At 34.6% G+C, this 17,225-nt stretch overlaps 1 protein-coding gene across 2 annotated transcripts in view; it reads right to left on the bottom strand.

The window, feature by feature from the left end:
* Window positions 1-2,518: 2,518 nt before the first annotated feature.
* The window catches only part of ANKRD29 (ankyrin repeat domain 29), a 31,420-nt gene continuing 16,713 nt past the window's right edge, over window positions 2,519-17,225 (bottom strand). The window contains exons 5-9 of one of the 2 annotated variants that reach the window (XM_087707175.1): window positions 15,020-15,118; window positions 10,913-11,011; window positions 9,874-9,969; window positions 5,939-6,037; window positions 2,519-3,615 (exon numbers count right to left, since the gene is read on the bottom strand). In XM_087707175.1, the coding sequence (XP_087563301.1) occupies window positions 3,532-3,615; window positions 5,939-6,037; window positions 9,874-9,969; window positions 10,913-11,011; window positions 15,020-15,118 (477 nt within the window). In that variant the 3' untranslated portion in view covers window positions 2,519-3,531. The remainder of the gene's footprint in view (window positions 3,616-5,938; window positions 6,038-9,873; window positions 9,970-10,912; window positions 11,012-15,019; window positions 15,119-17,225) is intronic. The other variant, XM_014054588.2, reaches the window with a different exon arrangement.

The raw sequence follows: 17,225 nt of genomic DNA, 5'->3' as shown, positions 1-17,225 counted from the left end.
CTGTTTATAATTAGTTATGCTGGGACACTGGGCTAACAACCAGGATATTGTAGTTAAGCATTTGCTGTTTAAAAAGGCAACCTGAAGTGTTTCTCACTGGGCAGCAAACATACAATAATTACCTCTTGACCACTACACTAATCCTTTTACAGTCTTTTGCAAACAGAGATCCTGAGGTAGAATTTTACTTAAGTAAAATATGGTACAAAGAAACCCAGACACATTTATTTTTTGTATGCTTGTATTAGACATTCCTAATGAAAAGGCTACTGAGAAAAACCCTGTGGAATCTAGGTTATTCTAGACACCTAGGCTCTGTTAGATGACACACGTTTTAATGATATTTTCATAGTAAAGTGTATAGCTGGCTTAAACCCTTTAGGAAAAAGGAATCTATCTCAAATTGGAAAATATTGATACAAGTAGTCCTTGACTTATAACAGTTCGTTTATTGACCATTCAAAGTTACAGTGTGCCTAAAAACCTATGACCAGTTTTCATATTTACTACCATTGTGGCATCCCCAAGGTCACATGATTTACTATCAGATGCTTAGTAACTGACTCATATTTATGGCTGCTGCAGTGTCCTGAGGTCATGTGATCAGCTTTTGCAATCTTCTGACAAAGTAAATGGGGAAATCAGTTTTGCTTAACAACTAATTTAACTACTGCAGTGATCCACTTAACAAATGTGGCAAGAAAAGTCGTAAAATGGGGCAAAACTCACTTAACAAATTTCTCACTTAACATAACTTTTGGGTTCAACTGTGGTCGTAAATTGAGGACTACCAGTATGCCCTCATATATTTTTTGTCCAATTTAAAAACATACCACCAGCATCATTATTATAATAATGTCTTTGGGATCTTTGTTTCACTGGGATGTATATACATATACCTACTTATACTTATATGTTTACCTATTATATTCATTCTTATACTTTTCTCTTACATGCTTGACAAATCTAAATAAATAATAAAATATTGGTATGGGATGAGTATCAGCAGGCCAAGTAGGAAATATAGTGGAAGTCTTGATGTAGTATCTGCAATCATGAGGGGTTTAATAGAGAGAAATAAGTTCAGTTATGGAAAGATAGGGAAAATATTGATTCAAAAGCTTTCAATTCCAGGAAGATTCATCATTACCTTTTTTCCCCCTCTGGGTTAAACATAATCAAAATCTCCAACTGTTCCCCTTACATGTTTATTATCTTGGTTGCTCTTTTTCGGATATACTCTGTCAATGTATTACTTCATGTGCAGTGCTCAGAACAGAAGACAATATTCCAGGTCTTGCTTAATCAATACAAACTAGAGAATTATGACTTTTCTTGATCTTGATGCTATGTTTCCTGGGTGTAGCCCAGGATTGCATTTATTTTGTTTGTTTTAATTATTTCATTCTTTGCAGTTGCATTACATTTTTGGTAGCTGTAAACATAAAAGAAAGACTGCATACTATACAGTTGTTTTTTGTTTGCTTTTGCAATTATCAAACACAAAAAGATTTTATAAAGCACAATTTATTCACCTCAGTTATCCTAATTGGTATTGTATATGACCTATAAACTGATCTTCAGTCAATGGCGTACCACCAATACACAAAGACTCATAAATACTAAAAATAAATGCATTGTTTATAATATATATATTTCACGGCTGATGTATGTTGCAGGGATGAAGACATCATGGAAGATCAGTACTTATTTATTTGTTCACTATTATGCTCAGTGATGCAGAACTTCAGAAATTAGTCTTTGGCACTAATAATTTTACTGGAGCTTAATGATCTTACAGGGAAAAGAGTTCTTTAGATAGCAGTATCTATCCACAACACAGTCATCTATGTATTTACTCAGAAAAAGCAGTGTTCCACATAGCATAAGGATCATTTGGAAAATATCCTCATTATGCTGAGCAAGGCCCTAGATATCTGCCCCAAAAATCTACTCTTGAACATTACCGTGTTTATCTAGCACAGTGATTTAGTAGATGAGAACACAGTATATTATAATGTATGAATAATATACTAAGTTGAGCCAAATGCTTTTGGAAAATTAAAACAAATACATTATTTTAAAAAATTACTATTTAATATACAGGTGGATGTAAAATTGTTATGTATTAGGAACTGTTAGTTTGGTTTATTTTAGGAGCAGACAATAAAAATAATATGTATGGAAATGGCTTATGTCTGATAGGATTTGTACTTATGAATAGACCCATTGAATAAATGGAATTTAAAATAACTCAAAATTACTTCAATGTAGTTATTTCTCATTGTGAAAATTAAATTCCTTATTTGCTTTTTCACTTGAATTATTACAACTACAATCATTGGCAATCTAAAGTTATATTGTAATAATAAAAAAAGTCTGAGAGACAAAGGAAAGGCAAAGAAGGAACAGCCTCACCCTGCAAAGAAATGGTAGTTGCAAAATTGTTTTGCTCGTTATTACTGATGCATAATGTATAGGTCTGTCAGATTCACTGAAAAAGTCCGTCCCCCCCCCCCCCGGTCAAAGGTGTCCCTCTTTACCAATCTGAAAATCTGGTCACCTTAGTCTAAATGAAAGTAATTCTATTTAATTCTTATTTCATGTCTTTATTGGCCTGCTACCAATGTACATTCTGCAGATTTTCAAAAACTTATTTGACATCCATTAAATCTGTTGTAATGCATAAAGTGTGTGACAAAATGCAATCAGTAAATTTTGCTTTTCCTAGATGTAAAAAACATGAAATTATATTGTAATACATAAAAGAAAAATATGATTTTACACATGCCTAATAGAAAAAATACGCAAAACACAAAATTACATACATAATAGGAAATCTGCATAGAAGTCTGCGGTTAACAGTAATAAATTATACAAAAGGAAATTTAGTCTTATGTGTTTGTATCTCTATCTCTCTCTTTCTCTCTCTCTCTCTGTGTAAAATGAAAGTAGTCTAATCACTGCAAAGAAGCCAGACACGTCATAGGCTGCTAATCTATTGAGAGGCACTTACGTATCTCAACATCTAAAATAGCCTACAGAAAATAAGCCTATGCAACATTTTTTTAAAAAATGGTTAGAATTAGGATAATATGTGACCTGCAAGTTATTAATTAAGTGTGACTCCCAGCACCTCTTATAATTTCCATCTGATTGTTGTAGTTCAGCAACAGTTGGAGAGGTATATTTTGCATACCTACATTACTACTTATTACAACATTGGAGACTAATTAGGAGAATTACTTCAAAGATACAGTATACTAAAGGAAAGAGTCTTTTTCCAGTAGAATAAGACCTGCTTTTCAGGGAAACTATAACATGGAACCAGTCTTCTCTACTCCAAAGCCAGCAACTAAAAGCTGGTGACCATAGCAAATTAACAGATCTTAAATCTACCATTCCATGAAGAACCTGACTTCATTCAGAGTAGGAGACAGGAAATACTTGAATCTCAACATTGTTTCACTTCTAAACTTTGAGACCTAATATGGACAGGATTCATCAGCTGTTTCAAGATGTCAAGGGATATTAACTCTTCCTGTGTTTTGCTCTAGATTGCAGGAGACGTAGAATGCGATCATTTTTTGTCAGATCTGAAGGCAATTCATTTTTCTGAAACAAGAAACAAATCAATGAAAAATCAGAAAAAGGATGGTCACTGCTTAGCTTTGATATCCAAGACACACATCAACAGGATTATTTGCATTCAATTATAGATCACAGGTAATCCTCGACCTATGAATAATGGAGCTTGCCCATTACGGCTGCAAGTAGTGACAACCGTTAAGTGAAACAGCCTGGCTTAATTACTACTACCTCCTCCTCTCCCGATGCCACCATTAAATGAACACACAGGTCCTTAAGCCAAAATGGGGTCCTGGGAGCCTTGCCACCCAGCTGGTTCTGTAAAGGAAGCAAAGCAGCAGCAAAATGTGTTGCAAAGTCAAAAACAGGAAGCCTGTGTGCCTGATTGGTGAAGCCACGATTGTGGGCTGGACCTCTGACCTGAACGCCGCCCTGAGTTCCTCCTGGAGAAGGGCGGCATACAAATAAACCAAAACTGAAACTGAAACTGATCAGCTGGCTGTCAGGAGACTGCAAACCTCTCCTTGACCTTGCTAGGCTTTGGGGAAGCCAACAACCTGCATACAAAGGTGGTAGCTTCAGGACAAGCTTCTTCAAACCTTTTCTTGCTTAACCCTCTCCCTTCCCTAGAAACCCACATTTCTTCAATAAAGCAAACAAAAAAAGCTGGGAGAAACAGACTTGTTGATCTTTCTTTCCTCCCCCCCCCCCCCCTTTCAGATGTTGAAACCAAACCTTCTTTTCTGCTCTCTAAACCTTTGGAAAGCTTTTTGCTACCTGTATGATTCCCTTTAGGATCCAGCTTCAGCCATGGCTGCACATCTGAGCTTTAGCCAATTTTTTTTTTAAGCTAAACCTTTTCTTCAGCTGCTCAATGCACAAAAGCTGCAGAAATATTTCTTTTGCTTGATTGCTTCCTTTACTCTTCAGCCTGGCACTCACTCATCAAGGTAAGTCACTTACAGATTTTGTCATTCTCTTGCTAACATCAGGAAATTTAGCAAATGAGGTGATTAAAGGGGATCGAGGTTAGATGACATACATAGGAATGGACAGATTATGTTTTAATTCCCTGGACCTTTCATTACCCTTTGGTAAAAATGGCCATAACCACCTAGCTGGAATTGTAGTAATGGGTATGAAGTTAAAATGACTTCAACTTTTTCCAGAAGAAATAATCCAGAACATATATTAAAACAATTTTTGTCTTCAATGGCAATTAAGTCTCTAAAGTGCTTCCCATGTTTATCAAGCTTTTTAGAATTTACATAAACTTCTGTATGAAGGCAATTATAATCTGGAATAAATTTCAGCAAAATAGCATGTAGATCTGTTTCATGCTTCCTGAATTAATCCAGGGAGGCTGAAGTTGGGAACAGAAGGGAAATTTGATTTTGGCATGCATGAGGATAGCTGCTATATCCCAGATAAGAAAAATATACTAAAGGTAGGAAAAGTTGCTTACATGAAGGTATATGATTAATTTTGGATAAGTAAGATCTCTCCCCATTTAACATGTCTATTGCATTATAATTTTATCTATAAACAGTACCTTCTCCCCTCCCCTAAGTAATACAAAATGTTGAAACAGTGATTGAAAAATTGTCCTACATTTGGTGGTCTTTAAGATATGAAAGTCTCTGAAAATTATACTGATAGAAATACTATAATGAATGCAAATAATTATTCCCAAAAGTTATGTTGCCCTCTAATGGACATCTCTGTTTTGTTCTCCCACTGAACTTAATTAAACAGAACAAAATAAGGGTTGGAAGGGTCTGTGGAAATCACCTAGTCCAACTGCCTGCTCAAGCAAGAGACCCTATATCATTTCTGACAAATGGTTGTCCAATCTCTTCTTAAAAACCTCCAATGATGAAGCAACCCCAACTTCTGAAGGCAAGCCATTCCACTGATTGTTCTGTCAGGACATTTCTCCTTGTTTCTAGATTGGATCTCTACTTGATTAGTTTCCACCCATTGCTTTTTGTCCAGCCTTCAGGTGCTTTGGAGAATAGCTTGACACCTTCATCTTTGTGGCAGCCCCTGAGATATTGGAACACTGCTGCTATATCACCCCTTATCCTTCTTTTCATTAAATTAGACATAACCTGCAACGTTTATGTTCTAGCTTCCAGTCTCCTAATCATCTTCCAATTCCCTAATCATTTCTAGAAAGAGTGCGTCTCGGCACTCTATCTATAGTCTCAACATTATATTTATCTATCTTACATAAAATGCTTTAAATCCATATAAGAATTTTCAGAATGTTTTCCTTAAAAACTTAAAATACTGTTTTCAATTACTTTATAGCTGAAAATGTGTAGTAAGTGTAAAGTAAAGTATGTACCTTGTTTTTAAGTATTGGATCTGCTCCTGCTTCTAAGAGTAATGCTACTGCTCTAATATTGCCACCAAGAACTGCTTCATGAAGGGCAGATGTCCCATTCTAGAAAATACAGAAAAAGTATAAATACATCCATGTATTACAACTGCTGAGTAATAGCTCAGTTTTTTATAGTCAGAATAAGAACAGCTCCTCCAGAAAAGGAACAAAGTGCAACAAAACTTTAAATCCAAGCTTTCAAGAGCCAAGGTGGCGCAGTGGTTAAATGCAGCACTGCAGGCTACTGCTAGATCAGCAGTTCAGCGGTTCAAATCTGACCGGCTCAGGGTTGACTCAGCCTTCCATCCTTCCGAGGTGGGTAAAATGAGGACCCAGATTGTTGGGGGCAATATGCTGACTCTCTGTAAACCGCTTAGAGAGGCCTGAAAGGCCTATGAAGCGGTATATAAGTCTACTGCTATTGCTATTGCTAAAAAACCTATATCATGAATTGATTTTACAACATTTTACGACATATCATAAACACATTAAAATTCTAGCACAAGACTACACTATACTAAAGGTAAAGGTTCCCCTCGCACATATGTGCTAGTTGTTCCCCACTCTATAATAGCAATATGAATACAGTGAACATGAATAATCTTCTGTATTTGGACCATTGAAATTATAGTAAGCTTTTGATGTTTTCAAGTGAGGTTCTATGGTACATCTCAGAAGGAGGGATGATGTCACTATGACAGTGGCCATCAGAGATTTCTGGCCAGGGAAGTCTTTCCAGGTAAAGAAGAGACCAAGAGATTGCCCACCTCCACCCCGGAAATAAGTGTAATAGGAAATGGACCAAACAAGAAGATAGGTGTAATATGAGATCGACTATTTCATTAAAACTATGGAAAGACAGATTGGACTTAAGGATATAGAAAAGATAAAAGGGGTAGGAGGAGGAGAAGCCTACCTTTTACTTTCATCTTAATCATTGACTTACTTTTACTTTTGTATTATAAATTTTAAAAACGGTGACTACGAGAAAATTGGCAACACTTTGGTAAAGGAGAAGAGGATCATCGGAGCAACCAACAGAAAATATGATTACTCCAGAAATATTGCAAAAAATGTTTGAGGAGATGGGGGAGCAATTAACTGAATCTGTCAATTCTGTCAAAAGTAATCTGGATACTTTTAAGAGAGACGGAAAGGAAGGTTTATAAAGATGAAAGATGATTTTTTTTTAAAAAAATTGAAGAGTCAATAGACAACACAGGGATAAAACAACTGACAAAGTGGACATTTTAAAATGTAAAATATAAATAATAAACTGAGAGACAAAACAAAATTTAGACAATCTGGTGTTACTAGAATTGAGAGAAAAATATTTCTCTTGAGACAGAACACTTCCAGAAGATCCTAGAAAAGATCAATCTTTAACAAATGTTTTGGAAGGGATAAAGATGATATAGAAGCAGAAACTGAAGAAGTGTATAGAATCAATATAGGTTTGCAAAATTTAAAAAATGTACCAAGGAATATTCTTGTGCACTTCTTTGGGAAGAAGATTAGACATCAGGTTTTGCAGCAGCATTTTACTACCAGATTCAAGATTAATAATGTAGATGTGATTTTACTTAAATACTTCCCAATTGAAATACTCCACAAGCCAAAAAGTTTTTTTTCTTTTATTGACAAGCTTAAACAAAAAGATACCATTTTCATGGGACAAATTGGAAGGAGTCATCTTCACATTAAGATGATAAAGGTTCAGACTGAATTCAGTTCACAAAACAAGAGATATTTTAGGGGGGGAAATAGAGGGGAATTGGAAAAAATACAAATAAAAATGGCAGAGGGCCCTAAACAATAGCCACTACAGAAAACTGAGGAAGCCACCATGTTAGGCACTACATATATTGATTTTTCTAAGTTTTTGGAATAAATATAGATTTTAAATTATTTCAGCAGGAACCCAAAAGAGAACTTGGTTATTTTGTATATAAAGCCCCCACCTTCAACCAGAACTGATATTGACTATGATTGTGGCAGAAAGGTGGGTGTGGAAATTACGTTGCATGGGACTTAAACTTTCTTAATGGTAATTCATTTGCACATTATGATGAAGTAACATTTTACAAAGGACTTAAGGATAAGTGATAGACTTAACATATAAAAATTTAATGGGAAACTGGATTGGAATAATTTATTCATAAAAAGACAGAACCTCTGAGAAAGATATTAAAACAATACAATGTAAATGCTTTTTTATATATATGATGGATCATTTAGAGTTTATAGATGCATGAAGATACAAAACTGGTGATGCCAAATAATGTACTTGTTTTTCTGAAAGACACAGATTTTTTTTCAAGAATTTATATGTTTGGATATTTAAGAATTTAGCCACTGATGTTCAAAATGGGGAGATACTGCCAAAGACTTTTTCCAATCAACCCAATGATTTTAGAATTTAAAAGGAAAATCAGTTCTTTCAGATAGAGGTTAAATGAAACATTGCAGAGAAACAGTAATGGAAGATTGCAAAAAGAAGTTGAAATATTTTTTTGACACTTAATAAATATGATTTGGGATGCAAGTAAAGCATTTATGAGAGGATATTTTATGTAGCATAATAGCAAACTAAAAAAACACTAGAGAAAAACAATTTTAGTTCAGATAAAAATTAAATTATTTTAAACTCCCCCCCCCCGATAAAAAAATTATTTCACAAGAAATTAAGTCTTTACGATGGCAGTTACCTTTGTTGATGGTAAGAAAGTAGAAGTAAAAATGAATTATGTAAAAGAAAATAATTTTAAATTTGCCTTTATGGGACTCAACACAAGAAACATTTTATAAGAAAGAAACAGCAAGTAAAGAGAAATAGTTAACTAATCAAGAGTTATTACAAGAGCATGGAAAATATAAGATAAAATCTAAAGAATAAATGAGTATAGTTTTCAGTGGATTTTGTATGCATAGTTAAGAGAAAGATTTAATGTAGATAAGGACATTTGGAATTGAACAGTAGAAGATGGAGTTTGCAGTTGAATTACGTACAAATGATGTACACCTGATTACTAGAATGTATAAACCTTTGTTGAAATTTGAAAGAGAAGAACAAGTGAAAGAGTATATGACAACATGTGTAAGAACTTTGGCCATAACATATTAACGCAACAGCAGAAAAATATCTGATTAAAAGAACTGAATTTTACATTATTATAAATTAAAAGAGAATTTCATAAAAATTGATGATATAGGATTCCAACAAAAATTATCTAGAATGTATAATTATATTAGATTGTAGACAACACAAAGGGTCATTTTTCCATGGCTGATGAACTTGTAAAAAAAGTTTTGGTTTCTAATACAATAAAACAAAGGATTTTAAAAATTAATATTCAACTGAAACCAAAACTTTTTTTGTTGGTATTATTACTGGTTGGGGGGTATTATATGCATGAAAATAGAAATACTTCGAAATATCCAAAATGTAGGATTGGTGAACATAATGGAACAAGTTGAGATGGCAAAATTAACTTGTTTGCTTACAGAAAGACCAACTACTGCATTTATTAGTGACTGGAAACGCCTTATGGACTTTTTCCTGAAAAATTGTGATTTTGGGATTTGGTGAATAGAAAGGGTAGATTATGGAAGGAAAAAAGCTATAAAACTAAGGGGAGGAAAAATATAAACACATTTATAACTACTGTTAAGATTGGAAGCCACTTTTTTGTAACTTTTTAATTTTCTATTTCTTCCTCACTTATTTTTCTTTACTCTTCTTATTTTCAGCCTAAAATTGTACTGTTTTTTTAAAAAAAATTATAAAAATTTTATACACTCACACCCACACATATATGTAAGAAATTATAATTGGATTCTACAATAAGTCACAAATTACAGTGCTGAACGTTCCAAAGTTTTTGTCCATCAAAACTTGCCTTTAGGATACCAAGTGCAGGGGAGAATTTAAGTAATTCCTCTATAACTTCATTATAACCTTTGGTTGCAGCTTTAAGTAAAGCAGTTGTACCATCCTTCAACAGAAACAGAGGAAAAGAAGGATCTGGAGATTATTGCACACAGGTTCATTTACATTTTTCATTTTTTCATTTCTGTCTTTTGAATTTCTGCAGAAAGATTTCTCCCATTCTTTAGGTGTTTAGGTTCTTTAGGTACTGTTTCTTCATAATTAATAAAAATTCTTAATTTATATAAAATATAAACAGTTTATGTAACCTTTTTGATCTACCACATGATTCAACGATGACATCAAAAAAGAAGGATGTAAATCTGACATCTACAATGTTAACAAATATACCGTAAGCATATGCTGCTTTTTATAACCTAACGAAGCATTCTAGCTAACTTTAAAACAAACATATAATTGTAACTTTTGGCTAGTTTTAATAAAAATTACTGGGCAACAGTATATACCACTTGTAATGTACAGTACTGCAGTTACCATAACCTCCCTTATATTCTTTCATAATTTTTTAAATTAACTTTCATTATAATCTTTCACTTTTTTCCCAATAAGCAAAAGTCATAAATAACTATAATCAAATACGTGATTCCTTCCTTTTTTATTTATGTTAAATACAATATGAGGGAAGAGTTAAAAGGTGATTTTTGAAACATGGGTTATGAAAAATTCAATAACTGAGCCCCATGGGCCATTTGTAAGATACATATTTATAAGATAAGCTAATAAATATATTTACATGCATACTTAAAATGTAAATGAATGCTAGCTATGGGAGTAATTTTTTTCAGAATATGGTTCCTTTCATTCTGATCGTGCAGCCACAATTGGACTTTTGACTACTGTAAGGACAGCTTCTATTGTGCCAAGCAACACTGAGATACTTGAGAAAGTATTCTAGCCAGAATAGACACCCGAATTACCATAAATAAATCTTACTATAGAATCATTCTTTCTTCCAACATAAAGTCTAGAAAACTAAAGTACTTGCTTACAAGCCTTGCAGCATCTCGATCTGCTCCTCGGAGCAGCATCACTCGCACTACATCACTGTGTCCCATCTGAGAAGCTATCCACAACGGAGCTGTTCCATCCTTAAGAAAAATTCAGAAATGGAATAGGATTAATCAAGTTGATTCAAGCATTACTAAAAATTTCTGGCAGTTTACAATGAGATTCTGGCTGAAGTTCAAGGACAAATGAACTTGCATATCCAAACGAAATCCTTTCTTTGGAAAGAAACAGTAGTCAGGTCAAGATGAAATGCAAATATGGGTGTCTTCTAACTGAAAAAAAATATAGACAAAATATTTGTTGCCTATATGAAATAATGGCATCATTCTGTTATTGTATTTTTTTATTTAAAAACTACTCAAAAGATATATCCAGACTTAGTCATGTTAAGAGAAGAGGCAATGGAATTAACAACAGTACAGTACTTTTGACTATGGATCTTATTTAGATAGCCGCATGAAAGTGCTACCTACCAATTCTTGAGCCAATAACAAACTAAGCCAGCATAAACTGCTACTATCACTGATGATTCCTAGTCTGGCTCCCTAAATAGGCCAATAAAGGTGCTATGCTTATCAGGCTAATTTCAGAAGAGCAATTAGTGAATTCCTCTTGCTCTGTTTTCCATCCCCTCTATTCTCTCCTGGAAAACCATCCACAAATTATTATTCTTAACGCACGATAGAGCAGGATTGGTTTATTGCAGCTAGACACTTGAAACAGCAAATGTATTAATCCATTAAGCAGCTCAGTTTTCCTGCAATTATCTTCTATGTCTGTAACTTCTCAAACTTTCTAAACATCGATCTAGTACTTTTCTGTCTAGCCGACAGGTCACACAGCCAAAAAAGATATATTGTGATTTGTTTCAAAGATAATAAGGAATAACTATGTGAAATGAATAGAAATATATTATTACAGGAATTAATTGTTATATGATATCTAATGTCAACAAGTATTTCCACACATAAAAAGAAATGGGAAACCTTCAAGTCAGTTATGATGTATCACATGTTGGCAGATAAAAGTAGGCATATAATTAAAAAGACAATCTTTAATTACTTCCAATAATTGGCAAATATTATTTTGAGGTTTACTTACCAAGATATTAAGGAAAGAAAGATATCAGATTCCTATATAAGATATCTGGGTGCACAGAGATGTAAACAAAGACAATACACCCAAATCATAATGGGAACAAATAAATAAAAGATGCAATCAAGGTTTATACACATGTACCTTATGGCTCCTTCTTTAATGGCATGTTTAGTGAGTGCTTGAAGTTACAATGGGCTGAATGAATGATAGTTAGAGTCACTGTACTTTTAGCCATTGCAGTGTAGCCATATGATCATGATTTGCAATCTTTCTGCTGGCCACCTACAAGCAAAGACCTGCTGGCAGGAAGTTGGAAGTCATGGTCATGTGACATCCTCATTTAAACAACCTACACAGTCCCTGTTTAATGATGGCAATCGGGGGAACTGCCATCACTAAATGGCATGGTTACATGGTTCTATAGCTTATGACAACATTGTTTAAGAACAGTTTCCAGTCCCAATTAGCAGTGTTAAATGAGAACTACATTTAATGGATTCATATACTTGGAAAGGAAGCATTTAAGACTAGAAAGTGCAATTAGTCATATGAATGCATTATTTATTTACACTGAGAAATGTCCTGAAGCTACTACTTTGCTTATGCTATATTATATTTGATATTTATCAGTAATGAAATAAAAGCTGCAAAAGCAATTATATAATGTGTGATTACATATTTTATTCAACAGATGGCACTATACTATATTATATTTATATGTATGTAAATATATCAAAAAATTGCTGTATTCTGTTTTGATAAAATGAAATAGCAACATTATTTAGATTCCTTGGATTGTATGCATTCTCTAATCTTTCAGTGACACATGTCTCCTTCACTGTTTGGAAAAAAATGGATTCTAGTTAATAATTTCTATCTTACATTGAAGTATTTCTCCTCTCCTTTCCTTTAAACTCTGTCCGATTGTATCATTACTAGGGACCCCAATTTACAACATCGCTGAAGAACTGACAAGAAAGTTTGGACACCCCAGAAAGGGAAATAAATATTCCATCAACTCCCCAATGCAGTGCCTCCAAAGAATCAAAGACCTGGAAATAGTTGAAGCTGAAATCATTTTCTCATTTGATATGATAGCACTCTGCGTACATAAACCCAGAATTAAAAAAAAAAGAATCCATGACAGCACTACTATCCAGCAAACCTGACCTAACCAAATACATCAAGATTGAAATATCTATAATCATGGACATCATTCAACCTTTGCCTGGCGACATATTTTCAATCTGAGGGACAAATATAACAACACATGAAAGGAATACCCATGGGACTACTGCTTTCAGGATAGCAGAAATGATAATATCTAGAGTCTCTAGTAGTCCCACGCAGAGAATCCAAAGTATGGATCTGGTACATAGATTTGTTATACTAAAAGAGGGCTATCTAGAGAAAACACAAACCATCAATAACATCTTCAAAGGAATAAAATTCACAAGAAACATAGAAAACAATATGGTACCCTTCAATAATCTATTCTCTTCACTACTGGTTCGGTAGCAGGAGCGTACATGTCTGGCATGTGCAGAACCTGCACATGCACAGAAGGTTCATGATGACATCAGGGTGAGTGGGCGGAATCTTGTGCTGCTGCCACTAATGGTTCGTGCGAATCGGCAACATACCACCTCTGGTACCCTTCCTGGAAATCCTCAGCAGCAGAGGCAGTGATGACAAATTAAAACACAAGTCTATCGTACCCAAGGGCTCCACTCCCAAACTAACACCCAACCTCCCACAAGAGAAATTTAGATGAGCACAAACACACTACAGCAACCCTGAAAATCAGAAAAAGGAAACAAATCATCTATAAAACATCTTGCAACAAAATGGATACTCATGCAACTTTATCACTGCCAATGTCTCCAACTAACACAAACTCTGAAAACAATAACACTGCCATACATCAAAAACATCTTAGAAACTATTAACAGACTATTACAACCGTATGGCATCACCATAGCACACAAACCAACTAAAGCCCTCCAAAACTTCCTAAGTAAGCCAAAAGACCCAGAAGGAAAAGCAGCAGTCATACACTGACTCATGCAACATACAACAACATACAGTGTAATGTAATAGCCACCATGTAGGAAAACAGAAGAATAGTAGAGCACATCCATGAACACTACTAGTAATTCAAAGACATGATGGAAACTCCTTAATTTCATAACAGATCAACTGACTCAACCATAGTTCAACTGGGAATCTGTAAACATCCTAGAGACCTGGACCAAACCAAGTCTAAAAACGCTAATGAATTCCTGGAAGCTCAGCACTTTAGACAAATCTGCCATCAACAAGCAGAGACAATCAAAAAGCTAAAAAGGAAACATAAGATTGAAACACCTCATAGCTTAACAATCAACACCCAGTTGAGCAGAGATTAATATCAAGATTAACATTAGACCAACAATCAAGAGGTATGCAATATACCAATCAAGAAACTACCAACTCAGACAAACAAGCTAACAAACAACAGGCTAATCAAGGGACCACCAACACCACTTCCATCAATATTGACAGGGCAAGCTACTAGTACATAAAATTAGAGCAAACTCTATCCCTTCTAGCACTAATGATGTTACATACTTTGATAATGAAATGCACATTTAATTCTCCAAAAAACAAGGGTGGGTCTCTTCTGAAACATTTCCCGTGCCCTGCTTCTGGGTGAAATGAGATATTTTTTACTCACCACTGGTGCAGGATCTGTAACTGTCCTTCCTGTCTCCCAAGATCACTCTCACATACCATTACATATTGCCAAATATCAGAACAAATTTAGCAGTGGGCAGAAAGTCTTTTATCACAGAAACCCAAGATCTATCAAGCATTTACTTCCATATTAAAGTCAGAACAACTATTAGAAATTACTGAATGTTAAGATGTAGTTGATTAATTTTAGCATGTAATAGATAAAGGGACAGTAACAGAACTAAATCTATTATCTTAACAATGCTGAATATTACCTGCCTTGGCTGGTTGACCTTTGCTCCGGAAGATAGTAATAACCGAATTAAATCCAGATAACCTCCCTGAGCAGCCAGGAAAAGTGAAGTAGCTCCATCCTTAATTGGAAATACAAAATTAATTTGATTTTTTACTACTAAAAATGTCCATAATAAAATCATTGAATGGTTCCCTTTTTCCATTAATCCTCAAGCATAGAAAAATGCCACTTGTACTTAAGATTTTTCCCCCACATCCATTAAACACTTCCTATCACTTAATGTAAGTCTGTCTGCAACACTGATAAAAGTAAAATATAAAGATGCTCTTTAATTACTCTGCTTCTAGCTTGAGATGTAGTCAATGTAAAGATTAGAGCTGTTTTGTGAGTAATTGTTCCAGCAGGGTATATTTGAGGTCTGCCTGTAGAGGAACTTTGCCAATCATAAACCTTTTATCAGCTCAACTGAATAACAAATATGACAAATGGCAATTCTTCTGTTTATTCATTGCCTTGAAGTATGTTAAACCATTACAAACTATCAAGCACAACTTGACTAAGGATTTTGATAATTTTTTTATTGAGTTTTGAAATGATCTAATACAAAAAAACAGTATGCACCAAAATATTTTTTTATTTATTTAGTTTATCAAACATGTACAAGATAACAGGTATAAATATAAACATGGACATGAACAAAGGAAATGAATACAAATAAATGGAAACAGTAGGACAGGGACGGTAGGTACGCTGGTGTGTTTATGCACGCCCCTTTGTGCTTATGCACGCCCTTTTTGGATTATTGGATATTTGGATTATTATTTGGATTATTATACACTGCTCGTGTGTATTATTATTACCTTTCTTTTATAACTTTGATTTAACAAACCATATAATGTAATGAAGTTATTTTTATTCATAGCTTTATTCATTGCCTTCTGGGTTGATTTTTAAATAATTTATTTTAAAATATTTTACTGGATGCGTATAAATCAAGTAGTTCATTTAACTTATCCTTCCTGAAAATGTAAAGAGAATAATTAGAGAAGAATGTTTTAGCCAGTTGCAAGAAAAGCTAAAAAGAGGAGGAAATGGGAAGGAGAGATTGTAAAAAGATTAGGAAATTCCTGGTAACACATTATGGTCAGTACAGTACATTTCCTCCTAGAGTAGTTGAGCAAAAAACATCATCATATGCTGTCAAGCAAGCTCCCTACAGTAATTATGGCCTATGTTCTCATTTGTTGCTGATTTTAGATATGCAGGTGATGTTCAGCAAAGCAAGGGGCAAAATCCTCAGCTTCAAATGTGTCCTGCCAGCAAAAAGCCACCTGCAGTTCAGGATATTAATGTAGGAATTGGTAGGAATTGCTTGGAGAGAGAATGAATTTTAACAGGTAACCTTTACTGCATTACAGTACATATGCAACAAAGCAAAAGACCAAAACCAGTCAAAATTGAGAATTGAGAGGGATAAAGTAAGCTAAGGAATTTAACAATATTCAGCACCCTATTTTCCCAACCATATAACAGTTGTCTAGTCTCTAGCAAGTTGCAACAACTTGGATTTTAAAAAAGTAAAAAAAGAATGGTGGCAGAGGAAAGTGCCTCAGACCCAAGGGATAGGGTTACTCCATCAGCACTAAGTGATCCATAGACACCAGATGGTCCATATTCCCTACATAACAACTGCCCAAGTGACTGCACTTACTGGTCTAGTGCACCCGATTTTATGCACCTAGTCTGCTTCATAGAGAAAACAATACTTTCAAACTGTAATAGCAAAGGACAGTTTAGCCTTAGCCTAATCCTACTCACAAATTACAGACAAGCTGATGGCAAGCTCATGAAGACACAACAAAATGAAGAGGTTCCTAAGATATGTTCATACTGTGGAGAGATATGTGTCATGGCTCCAGGGGTGGGTTCCTGCCAGTTCTAACCTCTTCTATAGAAGAGTTTCCCCAAATCTACAGTGCTGTTTAGAGCCAGTTCCAGTTCCCCCCCCAACCCATCCGCACATCAACAAGATGAAGAGCGAGAGGAGGAATTCTGGGAGTTGAAGCCCACAAGTCTTAAAGCTGTCAAGTTTGAACACCCCTGGGGGTTTTTTTTCTAAAGGGTTATGGGTGCAAGGATCTTGTAACTTGACAGCTTTAAGATTTGCGTGCTTCAAATGCAAGTTTCTGAGCCAACATTTTGGTTGCTAAGCAAGAGCGTTGTTA

Source organism: Thamnophis sirtalis, unplaced genomic scaffold (assembly GCF_051295495.1).
Source record: "Thamnophis sirtalis isolate CommonGarterSnake01/CBP01778 unplaced genomic scaffold, rThaSir2_p1.2 scaffold_2, whole genome shotgun sequence".
NCBI lineage: Eukaryota > Metazoa > Chordata > Lepidosauria > Squamata > Natricidae > Thamnophis > Thamnophis sirtalis.
This window is presented reverse-complemented; position numbering and strand designations above follow the sequence as displayed.